This window comes from Tribolium castaneum, chromosome 1 (genome assembly GCF_031307605.1).
Source record: "Tribolium castaneum strain GA2 chromosome 1, icTriCast1.1, whole genome shotgun sequence".
In the NCBI taxonomy this organism is placed as follows: Eukaryota; Metazoa; Arthropoda; class Insecta; order Coleoptera; family Tenebrionidae; genus Tribolium; species Tribolium castaneum.
The window spans coordinates 20,813,760-20,837,655 of NC_087394.1; the positions used below are offsets into that span (position 1 = coordinate 20,813,760).

The window sequence follows — 23,896 nt, forward strand, 5'->3', positions numbered from 1 at the left end:
ATGATAGTTATTTTGGTTTTCTCTTAAAAGAATAAAAACGAAAATTAAAAATTTTTTATTTTTCTCAATACTTCAGAAACCAAATATGACACGTCAAATTTTCTTTCATATAATTGTTCAGCATAAAAATGTGCAACTTTGCCCTAAAACCAACCTCTAATATACCTGTATATTTTTGATTTTATTGAATTTAATTTTTTAATTTTTAATTAAATTTTTTATTTTTATTTTTTTATTATCAGAAAAATAAATATATTTTTCATTTAAAACAGTTAACAAAAATGTCAACTGGCATTAAAAAAATAAGAATGACTTCACAACTCAAAAAAAATTGAAATGATCAATGTTACTATGATGTCAAAATGTAGCATTTAAAAAAATAAAGTGAGCTGTTTTTTTGAAATGCCTAACAAAGATATGAATTTTGTGCATTACTTTTGGTCTGTATGTAGTTTAATATTTTATTTGTACAATTTAGTTGTCTTCTGTTAAGCGAGCAAGTAAAAATTTTTGGCTGTTTTCCGATTTAAATTCTTACATTTTATGAAATATTATTTTGACAGGCTGTCGGATATACCTAGGCAAAAATATCTGCTTAAAATTCACGCGAAACGCACAAAAGGAGAGTTGAATCGATGCCACTGATAAATTGAAAGCATATACTGACACAAAAAGATCAATAGTGGCAGGAAATGATTACGTTTCTGCTTTGGTGAATCTAAAAGCACAATGAAATCTACACATATTTACTTTGCAATAATTTCTTCCCAAATGTGTACGTGAATTGTTCTCTGTACATACGATTTCCGAAGTGGTAAAGCATGGCTGGAACTATGAGATAGGACACCCCAGATTATTCCCTACATGAGGGCTGTGAATTTACCCTCGTACTGTGGTTTGTTGACCCTCAAACAAAAACCTATTTCATTGTTTCTCTAAGATAAAATGTAACATTACTACATAAAAGAAAAACAAAACTGAGCAGAAATAAGGAGAGAAATTTTAATATTTCCGCCGACTTAATTTCTGGAGGCTACAACTTGTGGGTGCGAGGGGAAACGCAGCTGTGACCTAAGCCATACTGTTAGGACTCTGCAGGGTGTATCAGAAATACGTGTGTTAATTTTACTACATCAGAAAACTCATCAAGAACAACAATTTTTTTATATAACATTTTGCAAAATTCCTATTTAGTATTTTCACCGTTTTTCTCCTTTCTTTTGTGCAAACGAGCCAGTCAGTGTTTAATAATAAGTTTGTGTTCATAACAACAATTTTCATCGTTGTTTTAATTGATCAAATCGTTCGATACTCATGTTTTTGTATCCCTAGGCGGGTACACATTTCTGTATGTTATTTGTTTTTAAGTAAATTTGCGAAACTGATTGAAAAATTACAAATAGAAAAAATGTTTTATTTGTTGAGCTCTCCTTAGTAGCACACTTATATAACCGAGATGAAACCTTCCAATATAACCGCCAATTCCCAAATGTGTTAGTTAACTGTTAGTTAACCATTTTATTTAACCGTTATCTACGCGCGGTTATGTTGCGGTTATATGACTCCTCTTATATCTCGGTTATATTGCGGATATGTGTCTTTATCTAACCTTTATCTACGCGTGGTTATATCTCGCTTATATTTCGGTTATGCTTAGTGGTCTAACCATTATATTGCCCTTATATAACTTTTGCCTAAAGTTTATTTAAACCAACTCATAGTAGATTTTAATACAATTAGAATTTTAAATATTTAGGATAAATAAATTGGTGCTTCTATCCAGTCTCTTTGGAGTGCACAGCATCACTAGTGCACAATGATAATTGTTCAGTGTTTTGTTAACTGCTTGTTAAAAATTCCAAAACAATTTTTAGGAATGACTTCTGCAAGAAAATGATTGATGACCAGAACTAACACAGAATTACTTATGTTAAGACCGAAGAGTAATATGGAAGATGAAATGCCATGTTACGGCAAAGCTTCTAACGTAGTCAGTATTTTTGTGTTAACTTTTTCCTCCAAAGAACAAGAGTTTGTCAAACTGTTAACAAATTACAGTTATCGGGAACTAAAGTATTGCTATTTTCAAAAACGTATTGTTCACTGTTTTTTTCATTTTGGACTGGACAAATTCTCCGAACCCAGCTTAACATTGTAAGATTAAAGGGTCGACAGGTAGAAAAAGAGAAAACATTTATTCCTAGAATAATTTGCTTTGGTTTTGACAAATTAATTTTTTTTGTGCTCAAAACTAAAATACATTTAGGCAAGCTTTTTCAGCTTTCAATTAATTATAAATTCAAATTGTACTCTACTTACATGATAAACAATAAATATAGATGACTGTTCACGTGGTTGCAACACGTAGAAGTAAAGAAAAAGCAAAAATCACTGTTGAATGCATTTTACGACCAACAAACTAGATACGAGTAGTTTTCAACCACATAACCAAAAATTTCTAAGATCACTTATTTTGTTTTGTAATTATTATTATAAAATGCCGGCGAATATTAAGTATAACTGTAACATAACCATGCTTAGATCACCGATATATATATATATATATATACTGAATCTAGCATACGCTATATTGCATTACATACGTAGCAGTTATATAACCGTCACATAACCTTTGCTGTATACGCAAGATATAACCATGGTTAGAACACTGATATATAACCTAAATCTAGCTTGGGCCATATTTCTTAAGAAACATAACGGTTATCTAATCGTAATATAATCATAGTTATAGACGCTAAACATAACCATGGTTAGATAACCGTTATATAAACTGAGTCTAACATAACCAATGGTTACATTTGTGTATTGCGGTTATATAACGTTATATAACCGAAAGATAGTAAAACTGTGCTACTAGGGTGTTACCTGTTAAAATCAACACACCCGGTATTATTAGTGCAGACTGTGGTTCCTGTCAAGTTAATTGTAATATTTAATCAAAAGGTGTGAATAAAAATGGAAATGTTTATTATTTGTAATAAAAAATGCAAACAGAAGGAGTGTGAACGACTTCAAAAGGACGGAATAAAAAGCTCCTCTGATGAGCTTAGCAAACATTTGCATCAGCTGAAAAATGTTTTTTTCTGATGAAGGCATAAGTATTTTTGTACATGTCATGAGGGTCGTGAGGTTAATTCCCACCACATTTGAAACTCACAAAGATTACCATTGTGCAAGCCCGTAACCAGCCCTCATCTTCGAGCTTACCGTATGTTTTATCATGAGGATTTTCATGATGAGTATGATTTATCACACTCGCCTCACTAAGTTTCAAAGAATCCTTTCGCAGGATTACCCAAAGTCGAACTGTTATGCAACACTCCTCCAGGTACAGAACTTTCTTCCCGTATCCCCAGATTGATGACTTTAATCTCCACCCGGTGAGCTCGGTTTATATCTTTGCGGTATTAAGTATTTAGACGGTAGGCAAGAATCCATTGGGCTTTGCGGCAGTATTGTTTATTGGGCGATTAAGAATTTATAAGGAAAAGGATTTAGTAGCACCTTTCAGGTGTAATGGCGGCATCACCGCCCCTCACATAAGTTCCGTCTACTCATGTAAGGGAATTGCCGTCTGTGCCTCCCCTTTTATGAGAACAACCACCTGCTAACCCCAAAGGCAACATTTCAGACTCCCCTCCTACAATATGATTACCCAAATTCGATTTGTTGTTTAAACAGCTAGCTTCAATATTTACAAGGATGACTCATACATACCTGCCAGGACCCTTGATGATTACTCTTATCGAATTAATTGGAACTGCAATAAAATACAGTGACACGTAGCAAAGCCCTGGTTTTACTAATTGCAGGGAATTGGATATTTTGTGGAACAAGAGGCGGAATTAAATGCAGAGGGACATTTTGTTTGCTCAACAAAAGAGGAGTTCCCTTCAAAAATTATTACGAATCGACAGGGTGCGTTGAAAAAACAAAGAGTCGTTGCACAACACTGTTACATTGTCGATGCTTAAACGAGACAATGTAGTAGAAAAAAGAAAAACACAAATACTTGCATTTTTAGCAGGTGTCTGGTGAAGTAACTAATTTATAAAATGTTTACTTTCATAACAAATCATAAGTGATAAGAACAAGAGTTATGTAAATATGATGGTGAATCAGTACTTATTTATCCGTCCTTCTTTTAATTCGTCTTTTAAAATACTTATTATACCAATTATTCACAATTTAAATTTAGCGGCACATTACACACATACGTTGAAATTTCATAAGTGACTTGATGAACAACCATTTCTGAACACATTGTACAAAGCGAGCAAAAAGTCCTTCTATCAAGTTAGCTTAGAAATTAAAGGACGTATGTCTACGGAAGTCAAGTCTAATGTCAAAGGAAAAATATCAAAAAATTAAGGAAATTCAATTATTGTTGGAATCCAGTTTTGCCTCTTACACACCATTTATGTTTCGTGTAGAGTTCGGGTTTTATTTGTGCCACGGATTCACGGCATCTAATAATTTACGCTTGAGGTAATTTCAATTTCAATTTTGAGAGCAGGCTAAACTATTACACGACACCGGACACACGTTCTCAAGTGATACGCCTACTTCATAGAAGGACTTTCTGATCGCTTTGTTCTTCAGGTATCTACTTAAATTTTCAAAAGCATGTCAGACGAAACATGGCGAAAAATGATTGTGATGTTGAAAGCACAATATTTTCTCCCTCATTTTCCTTCCTTGGGAGGAAATAACGTTTTGTCATGGAATATTTGAAAGGTGCAAAACGATATTTTCATATGTGTGCCACTAGGAAAGTATCTGTTTCCTCCATTAATATACAAATAGTTATTTTTTTATGTTTCAACGGAAATTGAAAATATCGTTCATTTTATGTTAGTAGTGGTTTCTTTTCAAAATAACCGCTTTCTAATTTGCCTACGCCAGAGATGCGTCAATTGTTTGTTCTTAACAGGCATTTCTGAAAATTTCGCGATTTATTATTCTATCAAAAGGAAAAGCAACAAAAGATTAGAAATCGTGAATAGATACAAGCACCTCTCATCTCAGAACCCTGTTCCCATTTACACATTTTTCACAAATTTCCCAAAAATGAAAATTAAGATTAAAGCAATTGATTACATGCGCTTTTAAACATCAAAAAAGCATTCGGTGCCTACGACAAATTTCATTTGTCTTTCTTTCGAAGAAGACAAAATCAAAGTTCTTGTCGTTTGTGTTTCATTAAAACAAGTATTACGCTTTTTTTAAATCCAATCTATGATGATATTTGTGCCTTTTTCGAGCATTGCAAATCCCTTTTTTTTAACCAAGTTTGAGACAGAAATGATATTATTTCTTCTTGTGTTTTAGCATGGTATTGTTCAGCTAGAAATTAGATACACAATTACAGACTGATCCAGAAATACTGAGTCTGTTGGCAACACTGGACTTAAATTTTTAAGGATACCAATGGAGTATTCTTCCAGTTAACAACAATTTAACATTCTTGTGGGGTTATACGTCAAATAATTGTCAAGAGAAATCAAATTCGGTTACAGTGTTGCAAATTACGAGCACAAATACTTTCAAATGTGTTGCCAACAAACTCAGTATTTCTGGATCAGTCTGTATTTCGTCAAATTTAATCAAAAATACGCCAAAAAATCGCAAAATGGTGCAATTTTTGCTTTCGTTGAACTGCGAGATCTTGTTAAGACGAAACGAAAAGTTAGTAACCGAGCCAACCCCTGAGTAAAAAATTTTAATGTGTTTCCTTTGTCAGCCTTTGTTTAACTTGAAACGTGATTATTGTAAAGAATTTTTTTTCGAAATAAGCCAAGAAGTCACCCAGCAGCTATGTGTGCAACAAGGAATAATGAAGTTTTTTCCATTCTAGAAGTGAGATTTTTTATCGAGACAAAGTTGAGATAGAAAACACGTCGTGAATAGAAAAATCAATTTTCCTGACGAGTTTTACACATTTTGCAACATTCAATAAGATGTTTCAAAACTGAATGAACAAAAGTGCAATTTTTTCTAATTAGTTTGGAAAACTCAGAAAAACACACTCAGAAAAAATTGAACAGCTAGAAAATACTTCACTAATGAATTTGAGAAAATACTTTGATATCTTATGTTTTACCTCGTTTTCCAGAAACGCAATTACTGTGTAAAATTTCTTAAAAATTTGCCAAAAAATTACTGAATTAAATCGAAACGTAAATTAGTTTGCTTTTTCGGATATTTTAGCCCAATTTCATTCGGAACCACAGGTATAAAAAATCAAAATAAAATTATTCAAAAATGAAGCAGTTTTTTGTATTTGATTAGAACGTTAATTTTAATTTTTGTTTAGATGAAATCGCATTTTTTGCAAACTATCCGGTGAACTGGTCTAAAAAATGACTAAATTGAATCGAAACATATGATTTAGTTTTTGACTTTATGTTAAAGACAAAGACAAATTACATAAAAAATCACAGAATTGGTTAAAAAACGGTGATATTTTTGCTTTTTGCGGGTCCATTTAATCTAAAAACTCAGTCTTCCTGGAGGTTTGTAAAATTCTTGGAAGGATCACAGAACTGAAACAATGAATTTTGAATGTCTTTTTATCCAAAAACTCAATTATTTTGCAAAATTTCCGTGAGATAGATAAAAAATTCGTCGAATTGGGTCGAAAATATTAGTTTTATTATTAGAAGCGATAATGCAATTCACGCAGGTAACTAATAGATTAGATAATTTAGAAAATTTACTAAAAAACATCAAACATTTATTTGTTGAATTCGATTGAAGATTTATGACTTTTTTGGGCTCTTAATTACACATTTGCATTAACAAGTCAATTTGATAAAGAGAAATCAGTAAATTAAGTCAAACATGAATTTTTCTGAGCTTTTCTAGCATGTCGTCGGGTCAAAAAGGGTTTTCCGTTTTTCGGACTCTACTAATTGGGGATCTCAGTTATTGTTATTATACAAGATACGAGGTTTGTTGAATTAGGCAAAATAGCTCATTTTTATGTTGAACATTTATCTGAAAGAAAATTTTATGTGTAATTAGTTTTTGAGTTATTGAGAATAGTCAAAATTTTGTAATTTTTGTTTTTACTTTTTTAAGCGAAAACCAAAAGAACTAGACGTTTTTAAGTAGGACATCAGGCACTTTTTACAAGAAATCTAAATCTGTCATTGCCTTTTTCAAAAAATTCGTGTTGTCAGAGTTACAACACCTAGTTTTGTTTTTTTTATGGACATTTGTATTTTTAAAAAGTTTTTCTGTTCTTGATTACAACGATGTATTACATGATACGATCGAATCTCACATGCTGATTGAAATTAAGAAAAAAACGTTTTTGCAAAGAGTGCTTTGGCAAAAACGTCAAAAATATACGAGCAGAATTGTTATAGCTTTGTCTTGTTTTGTTTTGCGAAGAATAAAGTTCTAGCTTATCATGCCAAATTCATATCAAATTCAATTAAACTTCCAAAATCTAGTTTGTTAAAAAACAAAATTGTTGACGGTTTTCCAAAGCACTCTTTGCAAAAATGCTTTTTTTCTCCATTTTGTGATACATCGATGTGATCTGAAATAAAAACACTTTTCTTCAAAACTACATAAAACAAATATGGCTTCCATAAGAAAAACCAAAGTTAAATGTTGTTCTGACATCAAAAACGTTTTGGTAAATACGATAACAGATTTAGATTCCTTGCAAAAAAGTGCCTGAAGAAGGTCTTAGGTAACAACGCCGAGTTCTTTTGATTTTCGCTTGAAAAAATAAAAACGAAAATTACAAATTTCCGTTTTTTTTTCAGTAGTTCAAAAACTAAAAATGACACATCAAATTTTCTTGCAGATAATTGTTTAGCCTAGAAATGCGCAACTCTGCCCTAATTTAACCGACCTCGTACCTCTCATAACAACTGAGATCCTCATGGTGGAGTTAAAAAAATGGACATCCTGTATGTCAGCAACTGTATACATTTTCAAAAGAACAGCAATGGTAAAAACTGCAAACATTTTTTAAATCTTTTATAAAACTGTGCACCTCCTAGAGATTTTAGCGTTATGGAACTATTGTTAGAAGCAAGTTTTGCTTTGATTCAATTTCATGCCACTAAAACTTTGTTCACATTGTCGTTCCCGCTTTCTATAATTTTAAAAGCATTCTTGACCTGTATCCAATCCAGTGCACCTATATTACTTCGCAGAAAATTTTTATTTCGTTTTGCGTCCCCATTTCCCAGCAAACATGTTTGTGCACAATAGAGTCGATTCCCAATCGATAAAAACCCAAACTCGATTTGCTCAAACATGCCATAAACAATTAATCGAGGAAACAAAGCGGTCCAACTTTGCCAAAATGAACACCACCCCATTGTCGACTAGTTCTCAATTTGGGTGATAGTGACGTGTTTATTTCATTGGGGACGCAGAGCCATATCTTTATGCATTAACAAAGCACAGACGCTTTTGTGCCGTATTTAGGTCACAAGCTTTCTCGCTTCGCACATCTCCTAAATAGCTCGCATATTTCGATATACTCTCCTCTCCCGACTCGAAGGCGACAATTCCCGCTCCTGAATTTACTCAAATGTGTTTCGAAAACGCTGCTCCGGGAAAACTGATAAGAAGCACAATGCCGCAGTCACGGACTTGTGTCAAAAAACTCCGGGCTCGCCGGAAGGTGGAATTGAATCGAATCCATGCGTGGGAGGCACGCGGGTTGAATACAAGAATCAGGCAGATTAGGTTCTAATTCTGAACGGTCAGGAAATGTTTAGACAGGCGAATTGTATTAAACAAAAAACGGAAAAGGGGAAGTGTACACTTCCGCCCACAGTTTGCGGAAATGAGTTATGAAGGCCAAGAACGGTTCAGGTTTCGTAAAGTTTTATGAAATCCACAAAACTTTGTTCGTCTGAAGAGAATTAGCTATTAGCTTGTTCCCATTCTAATTCGATTAATCCGACGAGTGATAAACACAAGTGATTTTTCCTCGGATTTTTCAGAAATGAATCTAAATTTTTATTTACCAATACAGGATCGTAATTTCGTCAATTAAAAGTTGTATCAATGTTCCTCGTTTTGTGAGTTAACTTTAGCAATTTACCAAAAAGAAACTTTGATATAATTTGTATCTTGTTTTAGCGTCCACTCGCATGCGTTTGATTAGGTAATAAGAGTAGGTATGTTTGTTTATGTTGTGTTACAGTACCTCATAAATGACCCTAAATTAATATAATTCTCTAACTTTAGATTAACATCATTACGAGCCTTTGTTCAAGTAGTTACAAAAGCATGTGGCTTTGTAGCCAAATGTTAAAAAGCATGTTGTTAGGATTATTGTTTTTTACATATATTGAGTAGAGACCGTATCTTATAAAATTTCCCCAACTTGCAATTTTAAGGGCTTTTCTTGAAACCGGAAATAAATCTTTTTTATTAAAAATGTAAATATTTGAAACAATAATGTTTATTTTTTCTGAACTCCTAAATTGACTTGTATCCTAAATATATTTAAAATAACATAAAGTTATGTTTAACCTTCCTAATTTAAAACAGGATATATATTTTTTTGTTAGTGTTGAGTTTTAATAAACGATACATCAGATTTTTCTATTTAATAGTTTTTTAATTTTACATCTTAAGATTTTTGTTTCTCATAAGCTTTCAGTCCTTCAGTTTCATATTTTATTCTTAGTGCTTCAATCGCACAGTTTTTAAGTTTCCCAGTATTTTAGCTTTTTATAGTTTCTGAGTTGTGCCATATTTCATATTCATTTTCTAAATTGTTTAGTTTTGCATGGTTGCCTTATCTTATACTTTCAGTTTTCTAATTTCTTATGTTCCTATAGTTTCTAATTCTATAGCTTTTTAATTTTTCACTCTTCCAGTCATTTAGTTCTACAGCACTGTTTTTTAGTTTTTTTTTCTATTTCAGAATTAAATTTTTTCTCTAATTCTGAATTAAATTACAATTTTGCTTTCTGTAAATTGACCCTTAGTGTATTGAGTTTTTATTTAGAATGTATTAGCTCTTTCAAAACTATAAAAACGCCGACGTTTTTAAATAAGATTGTTAAAATTCTAACATAGTTATTAATGATTAGATCTTTCATTGAAAGTATAAATTACATTAGCTATTATTTTTCTGAAATGCATGAATAATTTATAACGGCGAATAACAGAGAAAATGCAACGTTGGCGTTTTTATAGTTTTGAAACAGTTAATAGTGAGTGTTTCAATTTAGGAGGTATAAGCGATTTTCCTTTCCAGTACTACAGGATGTTTCACACAACTTTACGAGGCCTATGTGTAATGTACGTACCCAAATATACAAAATTCACAAAATACTAGATACAATAATTCACATTTAATTTATTTAATTTTTGGAAACCCAGTAGGTGTCAAACTAATAATTGTGTCATAAATACTCAGAAAATGCTATTTTTCCGAAACAGTTATCATGTGTTCTAGTAAGAAACGGAATGGATATGATTGTAATCTCTTTATTTTAATTACTAACTACCCATAAACGTTGTAATTTTTTGAAAGGGTGAACAAACTGGAGAAGACTTTTTAATTTAAAAAAAACGGTAATCGAGTTCGTATAGAAATATGTTTTCTTCCTGGCCTCGTAAAATTATGTGAAACACCCTGTATAGTTTTCCAGTACAAATTTTCTCAATTTTTCAGAATTTCAGTCTCATTAGTTTTTAGTTTTTTTGTGTTTCAGCTTTTTATTTTCTCAGCGTTAAAGTTACTTTAATTAGTATCTTTTTGAAATTTAATTTAATTTTCAGTTAGAAGTATACCTACTGGTTGTATATAGTGGCGGTCAGCTCGATTTGCGTGTGCGTCATCAATTTCATTTTTTCATTACCAACACAAAGCTATAAAAAATTATCAAAAACAATGCAAATTTAAACAGCTAACGGGTATCTAAGGGTGGTATCCTTGAACATGAATTTACATGTGCACTTCGACAACACCGTCAAGTGTCACGAATTTGTCAAACTGACATTGACAGTAAATTATAGACGTCGTCACAAGGTTGTCGAAAGTGTTATCGATATTAATCGCAAGTATTTTCTGTTCGTTTATTGTGTTTTGTGATTTGCGTTTCGTTAGGTTTTTGATTCTGCATTTATTAGTTCTTTTTTGTGAATCTGCATTTTTTGTAACAACTCATAATTCAAACACTTCGTAACCTCAAAAAATATTTGATAGTTTGTCACCGCTATGCCCCTGCTATGTAAACATAGTGACAGAAATGTCAGATGACGCACACGCAAATGGAGCTGAGCGCTACCATATTAAATTATTGTCTCAGGTAGTCTTTTGTTTTAATTTTGAAGATTTTCGAGCTGTTACAAAAGCACAGCACTTTGAAAAATGACTTATTAGTCTCTCAAACTAACCCAAAATTGCACGAAAAAAGTATAAATATAAAAATCTACTGAAAATAAAAATGTTAATGAGTGAAAAAATATTTGTAATGTAAAGGTGCCTGATTTTAGTAATACAAAGCGTTTTGTGTCTAAATTATGTGTCTTAGGTACGAAAAAACTTATTAGTGCATTATCCAGTACTTCAAATATCATTTTTATCCAAGGATTTTATTCGAAATTCTTTTTAATATAGTTTTCGATTTATTAAAAAAAATAATGTCTCTCTACTACGGCGATTTTTTTGGTAGATTATGCTTCTTCAAAATAGACTTCTTATTTAATTACATTGTTTTTAAATCAGTGTTTTTTTAAATAAATTATTAAATTTGCGTTCCGAGCACATTACGAATTTTTTGAAGTACCATTAAAAAAATAATAACTCGAAACTAAAAGAAATTTCGAAAAAACAATTTTGTAAAGTGAGCACATTTTTAAATGACTTGATGACATACTAATAAGTTTTTCCTAAATCACATAGTATAGGCACAAAACACTTGGTTTCATAATTCTGCCTAACTCTGCATGTATTGCCATACAAAGTTCATTTTCTAGTTTGGGATGAATTCTTACTGAAAAACGAACTAATTTTAGAGTAGCAAATTTAGAGCAATATTACCGTTTAATTAACAACTTTTTGTGCAATACAAATGTCCAAGTTTTTTACAAAACATATTTCGTTTCGTTTTCTAATGGAATTTATTCGAATAAAAATTATGTTTTTATTTTTCCTACTGTTACAATTGTATATTCTAAAATACCAGTTTTTAATACCTAATGTCTGTATTTTACAACCTTCTTTAACCTCCCAAAAATGCGGTTTCTACTTATCACATTTCCTGCTATATTCAAATTTTAAACGTAAGAAGACCACATACTTATTTCTAAAGCACTCGTATTCCTTCGAGATAAGAGGGGATTTAGGTCAACTTATAGGTTGTTACGAAAGTTAAAGGCTTGTTACCCTAACCAAAAATAAAATAAGAGTGTTGCTTTTCGTTGATATTTAAGTTTGAGATTACAGGCAATCTTTTCGCTATTACATTTTGCAATTTTCTTCTAATAGTCTTTTCAAATTAATTTCAAATGCATCAAAGTTGCTCCATATTATACTGCGACCAGTAATAGCCTTCCTCATTAAGTCATCATTACATGCTCGTTTTAAGAAAAAAAAAAATTATTTCAAACGTGAACACGGTCATTTTATTTTTAGTGAAGGTAAACTATGAATATTCTTAAAATCAATTTATTGCATCATTACGTTGACGATCTGTTTTGTTCAAGGCGACACAGTGATAAAAGAGATACAACTGTGGTAAGAAACATGTGCTTCCATTCTCACTTTTGATCACTGCCAACGATAAACGAGTGTCATACATTTCAGCTAAAATAGACGTTTCATTTTCAGCGAGACGTGGCGCATTTAAATCGCATTATTTAGCAATTACTCAAACTTCAGCTCATTTCCATTTTTTAATGAGACTAGCAAAGGAAAACGCACACTTGCAACATTTCCCATGATTGATGACATCTAATCAAAGGTCTGATATGTGGCTTTGAACAATAGAGGAGACACAACAATCAGTATAATGACGGCAATTCTATGCAATCGAAACTTAGGTGATGGTTGAAACGACAAAGTTGTTGTTTCGTGAGGGTTGGGCTGTATTGAAGTGCTACTTTTTTCTTAATTTAGGTTGCGAACTTTGCTACTTTTGCTGTGCACTTTAGGAATACGAAATCTTGTTGTGGAACTTTGAATTTAATTAATTATTTCAACTTTTGCAGCTGTAAAGATTAGCAAATGAATCTCCGTTTTTAATTAAGTCAGGTGTGTGTGGAAAACTATATGATTTTTATTAATTTTTTTTCAGTTTTTGTCGTGAGTTTTCAGTTGCTTTGAAACTCATTTAATGAAAGTCGCCATCACTGTGAGTAATTTTTTTCATAACTTTTAATATGACTTTATCAGCGAATCCTGAAAGCTTTTACAAAGACCTTAAACCTGGAACCACTTAATTACAGTTTGAAAAATCCATTCGAGAGAGCAGCAATTGTTCCATCCATTATCTTTAATCCTGCACTAAAATTAATTTTCAGCCGATTGTAGAGTTTGAAGCACGCCCTTCTGCTGAAATCCTGAAACAAATTAAAGCGTCAGTTGCCTTTTTCCAGCACGGCGTTGTATTCATCCTTCACGCTTTTTAAAGAAGCAGTTTACAATACCGATTAATTACGCTTGTCTGTATAGAATTTCCTTGATTTTCATTGACGGAGACACAGTCATTGGTAAAATAGCCACGTTCCCGACGCTCCATAAGCAAATGCAAATGTATAGCAGCAACATGTAACCAAAGTTTGCCATTCGGAACAGCTGGCACGTCTTTAAATTTGCTGTCTCAACTTGGCTTATTTATTGTTTAAAAAATTGGATAAACTCGGTTGGAGAGAGATCTAACTTAAAGCAACAGAGCGTGCTTTATTGGTTTTTGGATGTCTTAGATGTCAAGTGTTAAGTTGAATTTTGTTTGCTCAACAGAAGCGTTACTGTCTTTTATATCATGTCGGTTTTGATTAAATTTCTGTTTTAGTTACGAGATGCATGGGATAAACTTGTAAGTTTTACTTAGTTTTACTCAAGCGTCTTGTAGGACGTTAAATGCTTAGCACACGATTTTAAAAGCTGCTAAAGCTTTAGAGCTTTTGATGTAAAAGCTAATGTAAGATAAAACGATTTTTATTTTTTTTAATTACTTTGCACATTAACAGAGCATTACAAATTGAAACAAAACAACGACATTTGTGTTAAAACTTGTACCTAACTAATTTAAGAATACAGGGTATATTAGAAATACGTGTTTTAACTTTAATAGGAGACAGTGTTCAACAAATAAAACATTTTTTCTATTTGTAATTTTTCAATAACAAATTTGAAAATTTACTTAAAATTTGGGAAAACATAACATACGGAAACGTGTATCCGCCTATGGGTACAACAATAAGAGAGCCGAAATATTTTCGTTGTGATAGAAACGGACACTTTAAATAATTTAAAACAATAATTTAAATAGTTGCTGCGAATACAAACTAATTATTAAACACTGACCGTCTCGTTTGCACAAAAGAAAGGAGGAAAAGAGTGAAAATAGTGAAGAATTTTGCAAAATATTATATAGAAAAGTTGTTGTATTTGATGAGTTTTATTACGTGGTAAAATTAATACACGTATTTCTGATACGCCCTGTATAATTGTATTAGCAGTTGCCCACGGCTTCGCACGCATGTCCACAACCATTTTGAAATACAGAAAAACAATGTCAAACTTTGTATAACAAAAAGTAGAAACACATAATTTTCTTGTGAACTTTAAAACTGTGACCCAATACGAACGCGAGTAAATTTTGCTTTTTTCATAATTGCAAACAAATTCATTCCCTGTTTTATCCTCTTGTGGATATAATTTTCAAAAATCCTGAAATACATTTTCTTTCTATCTAACTGTAAGTCCATATGCCAATTCTCTTGTGTATAACTTTAAAAATGAAGGAGAAAATGTTTAACTTCATGGGGGGTGGAATTCCTAAAAATGCTGAAATATACGCCTCTTTTAACCGAATGTCTAAGATATTAATTGATATGTGTAACTTTAACAATAAAGAATTTTTTATATGTATAATTTCAACAGTGAGGGATTTTTTTGTTTACCCCCCCTTGGAGTGGAATTTTCAATAAACCTGAAACACACGTTTTTTATTTTTAGACAAACGCTCAAATATCAATTTTCTTGGTTATAACTTGGAAAATGTCAAATTTTTATACTAAAACCTTTTGAGGGTGAAATTTCCAAAATCCAGAAACACATTTTTTTCATTTTTAATCGAAAGATCAAATACCATTTGTCATGAATATAGCTTTAGAAATGACAATTTTTTATGTTTAACCCTTTATGGAGGTGGAATTTTTAAAATTATTAAATTTTAAAATTTTTATTAAAATTTTAACTCCCCATTTAACCCCCTTAGGGGGTGATTTTCCAAAAATTCTGAAACACGTCTTTCCCTTTTTTTAACCAAAAGCCCAAATACTAATTTTCAAGAATATAAAATTAAAAATGACGGATTTTTATTCAAATTTTAACACCCCATTTAACTCTCTTAGGGGGTGATTTCCCAAAAATCCTGAAACAAGTCTTTCCTCTTTTTTAACCGAAAGCCCAAATACTAATTTTCAAGAATACAGCGTGCTCAAAAACTGGCGCACCAACTCAATGGTGTGTGGTAGAGAAGTGGTTACATATAAAGGTATAAATAGTAAAAAAATTCTTTGTATTAAAGTTATTGATAAATAACGGATTTTAGATAAATGATATGTGGCAACGTTGTCTAACAGTCAGGATCGCAATAGACTTTGAGCAATTCGGAAATAAAATTAACTAGACGCCCTCTGGTGATGACTTTTGAACTATGTCGAAAACAGTAAAGAAATTTTCGTAATGCCACATTTAACTGACATTTAATGAATTGTTCAACAATTTTGCGTGTATAGTGTTAATTACTTACAATAGAAAGAATTACTTTAAAAGTACGTGGTGGTAAATACTAGCGTTGACTTTGGTTATGTAGTTTTTCGTGGTATAAATTGTTTATTGTTGGAACCTGAAAGTGGATAAAAAGTGAAAAATATTTAAATTTTGATTACAAAGTGTTATCAAACAGTTATCTAATTAAAGATTATAAGTAATGGATCACAGCGAACACAAAGTTGGGCTCAAGAAACCAATGAATTAGTGAAGTGTTATGAATTTTAGGTTAGAATTTTCCACTGAAAAAATCATGAAATGCTGCGGTAAATCTACAAAACTACAATAAAGATTAACAACTTCTTTTTTACATTTTTTCCATCTCCATTGCTGTCAGCACTAGCACCTTCCCGGTGGGGAGTGTGTTCTAATACATTCTGTACATGGATTTACGATTTTGCTTGAGCCGCGTGTTTTTTAAGTAAGCAACCATGACCTTATGAAAAATAAATAAATAAAAGTCCCTTTTTACCTTACGAGAGCGACATCTAACTTGGTATTCATGGTGAAGTTGAAACTGAAACTGTGTGTTAGAAGAAATAAAAAAGACGTTGAATTACGAAAGGTATTGTTGTTGAGACGAAGTTTTATGGTAAACAAGAGCACTAAAGATTTTAATAATTTGTGTAAGAATCATATTTCAAATCACATTTTCTCTAGTCATTATGCCTTTGCGTTTCCGTTCTCTTGTGTACTGTGCAGCTAGATAATAAATTCAGCACAACGGCGACGTTACCAAGAATATGAAATGAGCAAATTTCTCATGTTCATCATTATCATTAATTAGTCTAATATTAGTCGCCGTATCTGATAACGTTAAGTGTCTCCTTCCATATAATCCCAAAATATGACTTCCTTCCGCACCTGAAATGTCGCAGTCTCATTTTCTGAGAAAAACGGGGCTTGGCTTATCGACAATAAACTATTTTGTCGTCGACTTTATGATGGCGGTATTAAGCTCTATTTAAATGTTTGACATGCTCTCAAAGCTCATTTAAAACCGTTCAAATTCTATCGGCCAAGCAATCATCAATCGATAATGGGACAGATTACAATGACGCGACTCGCTTGCGAATTGAGGCAACCGTGGGCTGTGTTGAAGGAGTTTTATTGCAACGGATTCGCACCCTATTAGTAGACTTGTGGGACCCATTAAATCATAATAATTTGCTTGTTTGAACAGCACAAGTAATTTTACGTAGATTCATATTTAAACAATTAACTTGTTTATTTTCCGAAAGTTTCAGGATTTTTAAAGAAAATAATTACCTCCCTCACTTTGAAGTTTGAATGAGCTCGAACTGATGAGCTAGTAGAGGAGAAGAAAACTTAATTAGAACCAGGATCTGCAGGTGCAACGTAAAATTATACTATCTATTCGTAATAGCATATTTCGTAAAGTTCAGTGGAAGTTTCTGGAAAATGAACCTAATAATTATTCCGGGAATGTAGTTAGCTGCATCTTTACAACTTCAGCGTTGCTATATACTAGCTTGAAATCAATGAAATGTAATTTACAAACGACTGCTTTTCGGCACAAATACATAATGTATTTATAACTGGAAAAAACATAAACAAAAGGAGATAAACGTCTGTCCTGAATTAAATTTTAAAATGATAACTAATGGTTTTCCCGTTTCTTTCCCAATGGATGTATTGAATCCAATTTCTTTCCGCCAAAGTTTTGCGCATTCAGCGAAATCGATTTCCAGTGTTCGGGACCATTATCTGCACTTAAATTAGTTCTTGACCCACTTAATGTTTCCGAATTGTTTAAAAATTTAGACAAGACAAAACAATAAGTTTTGGAGCAAACTACAATTATTTTCTTTGTCACTATCTACACTTTACCATGTCTCATACTAAATTGGTAATGTTAGGTGTTGGTCATTAACTCGATCATCAGTAATATTACCGCACAACGACTTTACCACACAGCAGTTAGCTCTTGTAACGCGTAATACAACATGCTTTAGAGAGGGATCGAATCCATCAAATAAAATTATTTCGTAGTTTTGGATTTACTTCATTTATAATGATGCTACAAGTATAATTTTTTGTTTAGTATTTGACTAAACTTTGGTGGAAAAGTCAGTTATTAAAATTTATGAATACTTTAGATAGAAAAAAAACAACCTTACCAGACTGTTAAAATATCTAAATCACGAAATACAAGTTTTAGAAATAATTAATAATTATATTAGTAAAACTGTTCACCATTCTGGAACATATTTAGATTATTTATTCAGTAAGTTTAGTAGTTTTTTGTAAATCCAAAACTAGTAGAACGATGTAAGTTTATAGGAATTTTGCTGCTTTCATCGTACACATTTTGTTTTACTATTTGCGTTCACACTTAACTTCAACTCAACTATGCTGTATTTTCCCACTACTCTTGCATATACCCATATTAGAGTAACTTTAAATTGCAATAATTTGATGAGTATTACAGATTTAGAAATGATTCTTGTACGAAAAACTGACTTCAATTATTTTATTTCATCTCGTTTAGGTAGGAGTCTACTTTTAAAATAAAAAATTCTCGCATCTCGAAAATTTCACTACACAAACATGATGCGTTACAAAAATAACTGCAATTTTCTCAGTTTTCTTTTGTCAAGGCTACAGATGAAAACTAAAGTTTGTGTACGAATATCTCTACGTTAGAAGTTACATTTGGAATGTTCAATGCTACAGCATTTCGTTACAACGAAATAAGTCCAATTTTAGACATTTTAAGATAAATATAGCAACGTATGTAATAAAATCCTGTTTTATTAAATTTGTAAATATTTGTTCAGTGCAAAAATGAGATAAGTCCATCAATCGTTTTTTCTTTACAAGTCTACAATTAATTTAAATGGAAAGTAATATCAAAAATTATAAATTTACATCTGACATTTTATTTTACGTATATTCTATAAATTTGAAGACAATATTGTCACCATCGGGAAGTTATAATAATTTACACACACCTGAAAAGTCTAGGGATATTAGTAATTTTTTTGAATAATGATGTAATAAATGCAATTTTTGGCATTTTTTTAATGAAATATTATATTTATTAATCTAACTTTCTAAGTTTATATGAAAATGATGTTGTTTGCCGTTGTTGATCTTAAATGACGTTCTTACAATTAAAAAAAACAAAAATAATATAATATCTGTGTTAACTAATGAAGAATGTGACCTACCCTACTCGTTACTACAGATCAACAACTTTGTGGCATAGTTATTCATCTTTTCTTGGGACATTTCTTTTAACGCTGCACTTAGAACAGCGAATAACTTCTGATGATTTTTTTGTGAAACATTTATTAGTTAAACTAGTCTTTGGGGTGTATAGAAGTCAGAAGATTGTTCTGGCCACAGTAAAACGGAAATTTCGTTACCTTCGTAAAAATTCCTTAAGCACTTGAAGTCTGCGGTTGGCAATATCTTGCATAAATATCACACTATCACTGAGGTTAAAAATAGTTTAAGAAAAACGCGCAACCATACTTTCATGGGCTCAGGAATTTTGTTGCCTCTAATTTGCAACAATGGTCTAATGTTTTGTTTACGGGCGAATCCCGGTTTGGAATTCACCTGGATTCAAGAAAAATGCGTATTTGCAGAAAATCTATAGTTGCTTCAGTGACACAGTCATGGTGTAGAGTGGAATACAAACCAGACAAAGATTCGATCTCGTTTTTATTAAACTATTTTTGATCGCAATTTGATAGAGGGTTCTTATTTTTTAATCTCTTGTCTTTCTTTAGACAAAAAATTAACGTGATGGTTTAATTTTTATGCACGATATTGCCACCCACACACGTCAAGTGGTTAAGGAATTTTTACAAAGGTAACGAAATTTCTGTTTTACTGTGGCCAGAACAATCTTCTGACTTCTCATTGAACACGTCTAGGATACACTCCAAAGAGTAGTTCTGTTGATAAAAATTTTACAAAAAAATCGCCAGGAGTTATACACAGCCCTAAATGCAGGGTAGCGAGAAGTTTTCCAAGAAGATATAGACAAGTGAGTCACGGCGATGTTGAGCTGATGTAATCAATAGAGGAGACCACACTCTACATTATTTACCAAAAATAATATTTTAATTTTGTTTTGTTTAATTGTAAGAACGTTACACAAGATCAAGTTATAAACAACAATTTTTATTTTTGATTTCTTTTAATTGTAACAACACAAACATCATTTTAAAATGTATGCTAAAAAATAACAATTTGTTTCAAAAAAATGCCAAAAATCGCATTTATTACATCATTATTCAGAAAATTTACTAATATCCCTATACTTTTCTAGTATGTGTATTTCAAAAATTCAAGTATATGCTCCAAATTTTGATTTGAAGCTTTATTTCACTGGACTATACTATCTTGCTCTTGTAAGCAAAGTGAGAAAACTTGTATTGTGGGGCGTATCTTAAATATAGATTTATCGAACATGTAACGTAAGGCACAATTTACTTAGTACGACGTCATGACCACTCCCCTTGAGCTCCTTTCATGATGAAATTTCTTGCAAGAAGACAATAAAAACAAAAGTTGTTTCAATAAATGTCCGTTTTTCTCAAATCGAAGAAGTTATGTTGTTGACCCTTTCGCCAATGGCTTTCTTTATTCGAAATATATTTTTTCTAAATTGTCATTTTCGTCTAATTCCGCTAAAACTAATGCGTCCCTCGTGCGTCCTGAAGTCGTAAACTCCTGTTGATGTCTGGAACCTGGAGCAACCGACACGCATGATAGAGCAACTTGCGATAAATTCGCCGCCTCCGTACATTAACCTATCAAGGGGTGCGTGCATCGATATTGCACGTCCAGTGGTTCCACATCACCCCTCTGCCGAATGCAATAACCCTCACCCTCGACATTCCTAATCCTGCATACGACCAAGTCGGAGTTTGTTCGGTCAGGCGAGTTGACAAGGGCACCATGCACGAGGAATTTTAATGGCAATATTGATAAACCATCGTCGTGCTAATCGATAAAAGTGCTCACGCTAATGCAAGCCCGGATCTAAAATGCATCAAATTTAAATAAAACGGTAACGACCTTCTCGAAACCGAACACACAGAGCGCTTAATTCGGCTCGGCTATTTGCGCACCGGACGTAACTAAATTGTAAACTTGATGGTTGGATGGGCAGTTTTTCACGTTGCGGTTTTTTGTTGCAGGAACGCAGCCCCGATTGAAATGGTCAGGGGGGCAGCTATGGAGGGGGGCTTAGATGCAGCGCTCGCCGCCACGCCGCCATGGCGCTGCTGATGCGACGTCTATTCGTAGACGCTCAGGTACGGCCCTTTAAACGCCATTCTTTATTGTTAATGTCATACTTTCGCGCTATTCATAACGGCGCTTATTTCCCTGGATGGCAATAGTTCTGCGCATTTGCGATGCAGGAATGCCAATTTCAGCTGTTCCTGCATATTGCACCCTTTCTAATCCAGTCAAATAAGCCTTTAAATCAAAATGTTGGGGAAAAGCTTGCAGTTTTGTTACAAGTTACTGTGAAGTACACGTATACAGGCTGTTCCGTCTTAAACGCTCATGAGTCAAAGTATTGGAAGCTCTGATAATGATATTTAGGGGAAAGGAAGGTAAGTTGACGAACCTAAGACTAAAAAAGGTATGTACTCTGTTGAAGTTACGAATTAGAATATATTTAAAATGACTGACAAGAAAGTATTTAACAATAATGAGTATTTTAATAAAAATAATAATAAACTAAGAAAAATAAGCGACCATCACTGCTGATAAGTTGGTGAATCGCTGTGGGTAAGTTTAATAATATTTTAAATGCAAAGTTGAAAAATATATTTATTAACAAAGTAAATTAGGTACACAAATCGCAAACCCACATTTTATGGCACTGCCATAACCCGTTAGGTCCTGTCGGCGATGACTAGGGATGGCCGTGTCAACAACACAAGGTAGACAATTTAATTGTTGACCTGTCAACAATTACCTACGTCGACTTCAACATTTGAAGTGACGTCAACTATGTCAACAATATAGAAATAATAAATTTTAGCATTTTACTATAAAATTCGTGTATTTGTTAAGAAAAAAACTTGTAAGGGTAGAAGAATTCTTTTAGAAAATATAAAATATGTGATATAAAAACAAGTATAAAAATAAATAATCAAAAATAAAATTCTCAAAAAACACTAAAAAACAAATTATTCTCTTTTTTCATCTTTTTTACGCTTCAGCCTTTATCCTCTTCGTCTTCATTCTCAAAAAATTATTTTTTTCAAATTAAAATATGACAAAATACAACATAACGTCAAATTCTTATTGTTGACCTATTGTTGACATTGTTAACATTGTTGACATCGTCGACGCTATTGTTGACACGTCGTGTAGACAATCAAAGTCGACGTGTCGACGGCCATCAATGGCGATGACGTTCTGTCCCTGTTCTGTCCAACGAAAATATTTTGAACATGGCAGCTTTTCCGGTTATTCCGAGGGTTGTACCGAAAGTCGGTATCAATTTTCTTATTTTGAATTGGGGATTTTCATCAGCTAAATTTTCCTACACCTAAATTTAGCCGTTTTCAAAATATTTAGGGTTTTTTTGAATTTTTTCATTTTCACTTTTATTTCAAATAAATCAGTAATTTTTTCATTTTTATAGATTTCAAAATCGTATTTGAACAATCAAACTCTTGTGGACGAGAATGACGGGACCATTCAGCAAAATATTATGAAAAATCCAACTAAGTTGCGTTATTTGTTGGCAAATGTTGTAAAATTTATACTATCTACTAGTAATTGAGTGAGGAAAAACTATCAAGACAGTAGTGAATTTGTAAGGATTTATAAAACGTTTATTATAAACTAATGTAGAAATCGAGGTAGAAATACAAAAACAATTGTGAGGACTAAGTAGAGAAATATAATTTATATCTAAATGGTAATGAAAATAATTGGAGGAAAAAAATTGCGGAGTAGATACGATGAGAGTAAATGTGGTGACGAAAATGATGATAAACAGTTAATACCTATCAGTTGAAACTAATAAAGTATCAAAAACTATTTTTTTTTTTCGAAAAATAAAAGGTAATTGCCATTAACTATTAAACTTAGTTGCTATGAAATAGCTTTTTTAGCGGTAAATGACATGGTTAAATCACAACTCACAAATCCTAGTAAGAGTCGAAATTTCAAGATTTTTTGATAAGAAATCTTGATTTTTGATCATTGTTTCTTGTCCTACTCTTGTCTTGATTCTTGACAATACAAGACACGAACAAGAACGTTTCTTGATTTTCGTGAAACACTATCTAAATTAAAAAAAATTATTGAAATGCCTCAATTTTTATTTTCATAGATGGAAAAGAATTTAATTTTGCAACGTTTTGTATTAGCATTCACTCTATCTAACTGAAAATTTTTAAATTGTATTGATTTTCTTTGATACTACTGTCTCAAAGTGCTTTTTTCTAGCTCATGATACTTTCGCAGAGCTTGACAAAGAAACTGTTCTCATTGAATAAAAGACAATGACCAAAAATTCGTATAACTTGAAAACTATTACCTAAACACAAGTATAGGGAATGTGTTAATACGAGTACTGATCGATGCAAAATTAAAAATTAAATTAAATGTTTAGTGAAATTAAAATTGTGGCATTTAAACTTTCTCTTTCAAATGAGCCGAAAAGCATTTTAATTTTTTAAGAATGGCAGAGCTATCGTTTTTGAAGTGAAAGATGCAAATTCAATTTTTTTTAAAACCTTAAATATTGCGAAAACGGTTAAATTTAGATATCATAGGAAAAACTAAAAACCCCTTAAAATAACTCGAGTACATACCAATCCAAAAATGAAGTAAAAACAATAGATTTCTCGTTAAAATAAGAAAGTT

The 23,896-nt window shown here is 32.1% G+C and overlaps 1 protein-coding gene and 1 long non-coding RNA gene across 9 annotated transcripts in view; one reads left to right on the plus strand and one right to left on the minus strand.

Annotated features, from left to right (window-relative positions):
- Liprin-gamma overlaps positions 1-23,896 on the plus strand; it is a 71,772-nt gene that overhangs the window by 31,612 nt on the left and 16,264 nt on the right. For all 8 annotated transcript variants that reach the window (XM_064355661.1, XM_064355659.1, XM_008201031.3 and 5 more), the window contains exon 2: positions 21,199-21,315. In XM_064355661.1, the coding sequence (XP_064211731.1) occupies positions 21,277-21,315 (39 nt within the window). In that variant the 5' untranslated portion in view covers positions 21,199-21,276. The remainder of the gene's footprint in view (positions 1-21,198; positions 21,316-23,896) is intronic.
- On the minus strand, positions 20,238-21,235 carry LOC107397568 (uncharacterized). The gene is made up of 3 exons (XR_010333477.1): positions 21,097-21,235; positions 20,803-21,040; positions 20,238-20,745 (listed from the first exon to the last, which is right to left on the minus strand). It is a non-coding gene; the product is annotated as an uncharacterized LOC107397568 (long non-coding RNA).